This window comes from Phalangium opilio, unplaced genomic scaffold (assembly GCF_054372755.1).
Source record: "Phalangium opilio isolate 3A_F unplaced genomic scaffold, DU_Popi_V2 ptg000089l_1, whole genome shotgun sequence".
Classification (NCBI taxonomy): domain Eukaryota; kingdom Metazoa; phylum Arthropoda; class Arachnida; order Opiliones; family Phalangiidae; genus Phalangium; species Phalangium opilio.
In genome coordinates, this window is record NW_028324194.1 from 5,859,630 (window position 1) to 5,866,354 (window position 6,725).

The 6,725-nt window shown below is 40.1% G+C and overlaps 1 protein-coding gene across 3 annotated transcripts in view; it reads right to left on the bottom strand.

Annotated features, from left to right (window-relative positions):
• Positions 1-6,241, bottom strand: part of Ziz (dedicator of cytokinesis protein Ziz) — a 45,251-nt gene extending 39,010 nt beyond the window's left edge. For all 3 annotated transcript variants that reach the window (XM_089850037.1, XM_089850036.1, XM_089850035.1), the window contains exons 1-9: positions 5,976-6,241; positions 5,548-5,664; positions 5,282-5,454; positions 3,925-3,994; positions 3,744-3,857; positions 3,531-3,662; positions 2,563-2,758; positions 2,093-2,274; positions 714-992 (exon numbers count right to left, since the gene is read on the bottom strand). In XM_089850037.1, coding sequence (XP_089706163.1) covers positions 714-992; positions 2,093-2,274; positions 2,563-2,758; positions 3,531-3,662; positions 3,744-3,857; positions 3,925-3,994; positions 5,282-5,454; positions 5,548-5,664; positions 5,976-6,074 — 1,362 coding nt within the window. In that variant the 5' untranslated portion in view covers positions 6,075-6,241. The remainder of the gene's footprint in view (positions 1-713; positions 993-2,092; positions 2,275-2,562; positions 2,759-3,530; positions 3,663-3,743; positions 3,858-3,924; positions 3,995-5,281; positions 5,455-5,547; positions 5,665-5,975) is intronic.
• Positions 6,242-6,725: the final 484 nt, after the last annotated feature.

The window sequence follows — 6,725 nt, forward strand, 5'->3', positions numbered from 1 at the left end:
ACTAAAATTTCTAAATTTCCCTGAATTTTACTAAAATTTCTAAATTTCCCTGAATTTTACTAAAATTTCTAAATTTCCCTGAATTTTACTAAAATTTCTAAATTTCCCTGAATTTTACTAAAATTTCTAAATTTCCCAGAATTTTACTAAAATTTCTAAATTTCCCTGAATTTTACTAAAAATTCTAAATTTCCCTGAATTTTACTAAAAATTCTAAATTTCCCTGAATTTTACTAAAAATTAGAAATTTCCCTGAATTTTACTAAAAATTAGAAATTTCCCTGAATTTTACTAAAAATTAGAAATTTCCCTGAATTTTACTAAAAATTCTAAATTTCCCTGAATTTTACTAAAAATTAGAAATTTCCCTGAATTTTACTAAAATTTCTAAATTTCCCTGAATTTTACTAAAAATTCTAAATTTCCCTGAATTTTACTAAAAATTCTAAATTTCCCTGAATTTTACTAAAAATTCTAAATTTCCCTGAATTTTACTTCCCTGAATTTTACTAAAAATTCTAAATTTCCCTGAATTTTCCCTGAGGTTTTTGTCAACTATTTATTTCTCTGATTTTTCCAGGTTTTTCCGGTTTGTATGAACCCTGCAGTATACTTGAGCCCAAAATTTGGGCCTGAAAGGTGTCCCTGGCAATTTAAGCCCCAAAATTGGGCATAAATAGAAACAGCCTTTAAATTAATCTAAAAAAATGCACCTGACAAAGCTGACTCATTTCACTCTCAAGTGGGACTTGTAGCTTAAACTTAATTTCTTCGCAAGTTAACAGAATCCGAATGCCTAAATCCTCTTGAAATGGTTCCACCACGGGATCATTTTGACTTTTAGTGGTCGAAACAGAGTTTGTCGAGCTGCTACTACTATTTACGGTTCCTAGACTAGGCGTGGGAAGGCTTAGGCTACTTGATATTGGATTCCACTCGTATTCCGTTTCATCTTCCTCTGGACTACTCAGAGAAAGTAGACCAAGGTTTCTCTGTAAATTGAGTTCAAAATTTCATTATAGTACTTTCCTTTCACTCCCATCGTGGAGTTTAACCCCTGTGAGTTCAAATCTAAGACCACTAAACACAGATGGACTGGAAAAAACTATAAGCTAAAACCCCCGAAAAAGTTTCTATATTGGTCGCGGGGTGGCGCTAGAGAGGCTCTGCCCTAATACAACCACGCGCCACCCATATCTCCATTCCATTCCAATAGACAGGAAAAAAGATAAGCTAAAAACCCGGGTTCTTCTAATGGCATCGCCTGTCAGCAGCGCCCCCTAGCGGGAAAATCCCGAAACTTTTCGACTCATAAGCCTATGGTTGGAGTCGAAAAAGTTTCTATATTGGTCGTTGGGTGGCGCTAGAGGCGCTGCCCAAAAAAACCACGGGCCACCCATATCTCCATTCCATTCCAATAGACAGGAAAGATAAGCTAAAAACCCTGTTCTTCTAATGGCATCGCCTGACAGCAGCGCCCCTAGCGGGAGAATCCCGAAACTTTTCGACTCATAAGCCTTTTGTTATGGCTGCTATGGTTTGAGTGGAAAAAGTTTCAATATTGGTCGCTGGGTGGCGCTAGAGTCGAGGCCCTAATACAACCACGCGCCACCCATATCTCCATTCCATTCCAATAGACAGGAAAAAAGATAAGCTAAAAACCCGGGTTCTTCTAATGGCATCGCCTGTCAGCAGCGCCCCTAGCGGGAGAATCCCGAAGATTTTCGACTCATAAGCCTATGGTTGGAGTCGAAAAAGTTTCTATATTGGTCGCTGGGTGGCGCTAGAGGCGCTGCCCAAAAAAACCACGGGCCACCCATATCTCCATTCCATTCCAATAGACAGGAAAGATAAGCTAAAAACCCGGGTTCTTCTAATGGCATCGCCTGTCAGCAGCGTCCCTAGCGGGAGAATCCCGAAACCTTTCGACTCATAAGCCCATGGTTGGAGTCGAAAAAGTTTCTATATTGGTCGCGGGGTGGCGCTAGAGAGGCGCTGCCCTAAAAGAACTGCACGCCACCCGTATCTCCATCATTCAAGTCCATCTGTGATTAATGGTCTTTGATAAAATCAGCTCTTTCGTTAAACTTACTTGCATTTCAGGATATATAGAAAACAAGTTCTGTCTGTTTTCTTTCCGAGCTTGAGTAATGGAAAAGTCAGTTTCCCTGGAGTATCTGACTAATTCAGGATTTTTGCTATGTTCTAAGCCTCGTAAAGTTCCATAACCACTCTTATTAGTGTCTTGCCCAGATGGCAAGCTTGAAGTGGAATCTAATGTGAGTGGGTGAGAATTTAAAGCCTTTATCTATGACCATGAGTTCATAACATATGTTCATCCATAAGTTTGTCACTAGTTACAAACTGGAGCTTGTCATGAAGTTACGCTGTCAAAGGCTTAGTACAGAATAAATAGGACTAGATGGACTCCAAAATTAACCACCGAGTTCAGTCTGTAATTCTCTCTTGTCGTTCTCGAACTAGCTCGAGCTGTGACGTAATACTTATGGAACATATCTTATGAACTTAGACTATGACCAATATAATTTAACAACTACTTACCAAAAGATAAGTTACTACTGATTAAGGCACTCTTTCGAGAAGAAGAGGTTGAGGTATTGCTTTTCGCGCTGGAGATAACCCCTTTCAGCGCTGACATCCATTCTTCAAGCTCAGACTCATTTTCAGTCACAAGTAGGCACGGTTTGTGACCATCAGACAACTGCAGTTCAAAACTGAACTTGCCACGTTTCGAATTCTACCACGAAATACGAAAATACCGTGAGATTAAGATGATTTGAAATGGAACCTTAGACCACCTAACCATGGACATGGCAAAGCCATGTCAAACCCGCGTTAACAAATGGCAATGTATAGCACACGCAATCAAAAATCAAGCGTCTACCGAGCGCAATTCATTGCCGAAGCGTCCTTGATATGCCAGAAAATGTACAGAGCCTAATAAAACTATGTAAGAAGCCTAAGTGTGACGTCACCCATGACATTTGCCAATAGAAACAAAGCAGTACCAAACATGGCTCAAACTGCCAAGCTAAGTCGTGACGTTTTACCCAGGCACTGACGTCACAACTGAGATAGCTCTATTCAGGGTGGGAAATAAGGATATTTTTTAAACTGGACACTGGGCCAGCGACCCCCCTGGCCTGGAATAAATAAACTGGTCCATGACCATTGACCAGGGCGCGTCGTCTGCTAAACTAAAGAAGTGGGTAATTAAATAGTTGAGATAATGTCTGGACTCGGGTTACCCTTGAATTTTCTTAGTGGTCCCGTGGACCAGTGACCCTCCTCCGATTTAATTTTTAAACTGGTCCAGGCAATTTTTAAACTGGTCATTTGCCCTGTGCCACCCACCGCCTTATTTCCCACGCTGGCTCTATTATTTAATAAATTTCTTGGAAATTTCGATCAACCTTTGAACCTTGACATACTAGATCCTAAATGTGCTCATGCCTCATTCTTTTACACCCAAAACAACAAGTAAGTACTTATTAAAATTAAGTTCTTACTCGGACAACATTGTGACAAAAATCCAAACATATTGTTCCCTTTGATTCAACTTTCTTTTCATCCTTATGGAATTCAATGATATGAGTTCCGTCCACTTGAGGTCGTAGGATCATATACCGTCTTTTGAAGGACTATAGGAACAAATAAAAGTGGAGTACCACAAATAAATAACGTCTCCCCATGAAAGGGAACGCAGTAACTGATTTACTCACTTTAGTAGCTACGCTTATGAAACTGTCCGTGCCCGATTCGGGTCCTTTCAAAACATAGCCTTCTTTGAGAACACCAACTCCGTTAGAATTGATTCCTTCTTCCGAAAATGAGTCCTGTAACACATTAAAACAGATTCCAGGTGTCACGCCTATAAATTCCTAACACGAGCTATTTACTAACCTCATCTTTCCCATGTACTTCAGTATCAACTTCGTATAACTGTTCCTGAAGCTCATTTGGTTTTGCCAACCTTAAGGAAACCAATAAGATTACAAATTACACCAAAGACCATTAAACACAGATGGATTGGAACGGAATGGAGATACGGGTAGCGCGTGGTTCTTTTAGGGCAGCGTCTCTAGCGCCACCCCGCGACCAATATTGAAACCTTTTCGACTCAAACCATAGCAGCCATAACATAAGGCTTATGAGTCGAAAAGTTTCGGGACTCAAGCCGAGCTAAGGGCGCGTTTAGTTCTTTTAGGGCAGCGCCTCTAGCGCCACGCCGCGACCAATATTGAAACCTTTTCGACTCAAACCATAGCCATAACATAAGGATTATGAGTCTAATTAAGTTTCGGGACTCAAGCCGAGCTAAGGGCGCGTTTAGTTCTTTTAGGGCAGCGCCTCTAGCGCCACCCCGCGACCAATATTGAAACTTCTTCAACTCAAACCATAGCCATAACATAAGGCTTATGAGTCGTATTAAGTTTCGGGACTCAAGCCAAGCCAAGCTAAGGGCGCGTTTAGTTCTTTTAGGGCAGCGCCTCTAGCGCCACCTCACGACCAATATTGAAACTTTTTCGACTCAAACCATAGCCATAACATAAGGATTATGAGTCTAATTAAGTTTCAGGACTAAAGCCAAGCTAAGGGCGCGTGCAGTTGTTTTAAGGCAGCGCCTCTAGCGCCACCCCACGACCAATATTGAAACTTTTTCGACTCAAAGCATAGTCATAACATAAGGCTTATGGGTCGAATTAAGTTTCGGGACTCAAGCCAAGCTAAGGGCGTGTTTAGTTCTTTTAGGGCAGCGCCTCTAGCGCCACCTCACGACCAATATTGAAACCTTTTCGACTCAAATCATAGCAGCCATAACATAAGGCTTATGAGTCGAATTAAGTTTCGGGACTCAAGCCAAGCTAAGGGCGCGTGCAGTTCTTTTAGGGCAGCGCCTCTAGCGCCACCTCACGACCAATACTGAAACTTCTTCGACTCAAACTACAGCAGCCATAACATAAGGATTATGAGTCGAATTAAGTTTCGGGACTCAAGCCAAGCTAAGGGGCGCGTGCAGTTCTTTAAGGGCAGCGCCTCTAGCGCCACGCCGCGACCAATACTGAAACTTCTTCGACTCAAACCATAGCAGCCATAACATAATAAAGGCCTATGAGTCGAAAAGTTTCGGGATTCTCCCGCTAGGGGCGCTGCTGACAGGCGATGCCATTAACAGAACGGAGGTTTTAGCTTTTCATTTTTCCAGTCCATCTGTGTTTAATGGTCTTAGATTCATCTAGGCCTAGTTTTAAGTACTTACTTTGGTAGTTGCAAGAAACTTCCAGAGTAAGGTAAATATTTATAGGTGATAATTTTCCAATCAGACGAATATGTCTTTAAACATTGCCTAACAAATAGATTTGATAGAGCTATTTCACTCTCAGAAGGAATGGAAGCCACCGTTGTTCGATAGCGCCTTGGAACTGTCGATTGCTAATTAAAATTAAGGGATATGTTATGATACCTGACCTTTTAACTTTAACTTTCCGGCTTCTAGATTCTTAAGATAAAAAAACGAATAATTACAGAAGCATCATCAAAAGGGAAAAAAAGTAGTTCCCTCTGCGGATCATTTTGCAAAAGCGTTCTATTCTTAGTGATAAAAGTCTCGTAGTCTATTGGTTCCACGAGACTGTGTTTTGGCTGAAATAAGATTAAGACATGATTAAAGAGAAATTATAATTTACAATAACGATAATTAGTATGTAAATGAAGTAATTAAAAATGGTCTACGCTTATCCCTACTTAAAATTACCCCTAAAAATATTATTATTCATTTAACGGGACCCCTTCCCGTTAATTAAAGTGGCGCACCTTACACCTCTGATGTTATTAAGACAACGTCATCAATATGTAACAAGGTCCCGCGTCACAAAGAATGGAAAATTACTAATTGCCATTTAAATTATCGACTAATTTAATCTTAATTAATTAATTAATAAGGAATAACTGACCAGGATAGTACTTTCTCGAACAGCTTGAGATACAGTTTCTCTGACTTGAGCAGCCGATCCCAATTTGTTCAATCCCCTTGTAAATCTTCGTTCTGCCATTATATTGCCGTCGCAAATGAAATTATAGGCGTTTCACCAATTCTTTTTTGGTTAAATGAATTCATTAAATTTCTACGTAGAACCATTAAAGCATTTTGAAGCTGGTCATTTAACTTAAGATAGCCTAAACCCACATTAATCAACTTTCAATTCCAACAGACTACAATTCAAGCCTAGGCTTAGCAAGTCGGACAGAACATAATGTTGGGGAAAGGAACCGCTACGAGCGTGCCGGGCGCCTGGAAGTGTGGGAGGATCCTATGCTACGTAATGTTCTGTAAATATCTGCTAATATGAATTAGGTAATTTATTTAATTTTTTCGCTTTTGAATTTAGGAATATGGTCAGTAAAACACTTCAGTTTTCTCCTGTCGGACGCTATTTAATGTTTTAAATTTTATATGACCGATTTGCAAAATTTCGTTTTTAGCAGACAAAATTGGAGGTTGTCTTCCAGGGCCGGAAATAAGAACAGGACACTGGACATTGTCCAATAAAATTTAAGTCCCATACAGGGCTCTACTTAAGGCCTTGACTACTAAAATAAATCGAAATCTGGGGTTCACTAGTCAACTTGACTAGTAAAATAAATGCTTCAAATATTCGTAAACCATGCGTCTCACTAGTCAGTGACTACTAAAAAAAATGGGA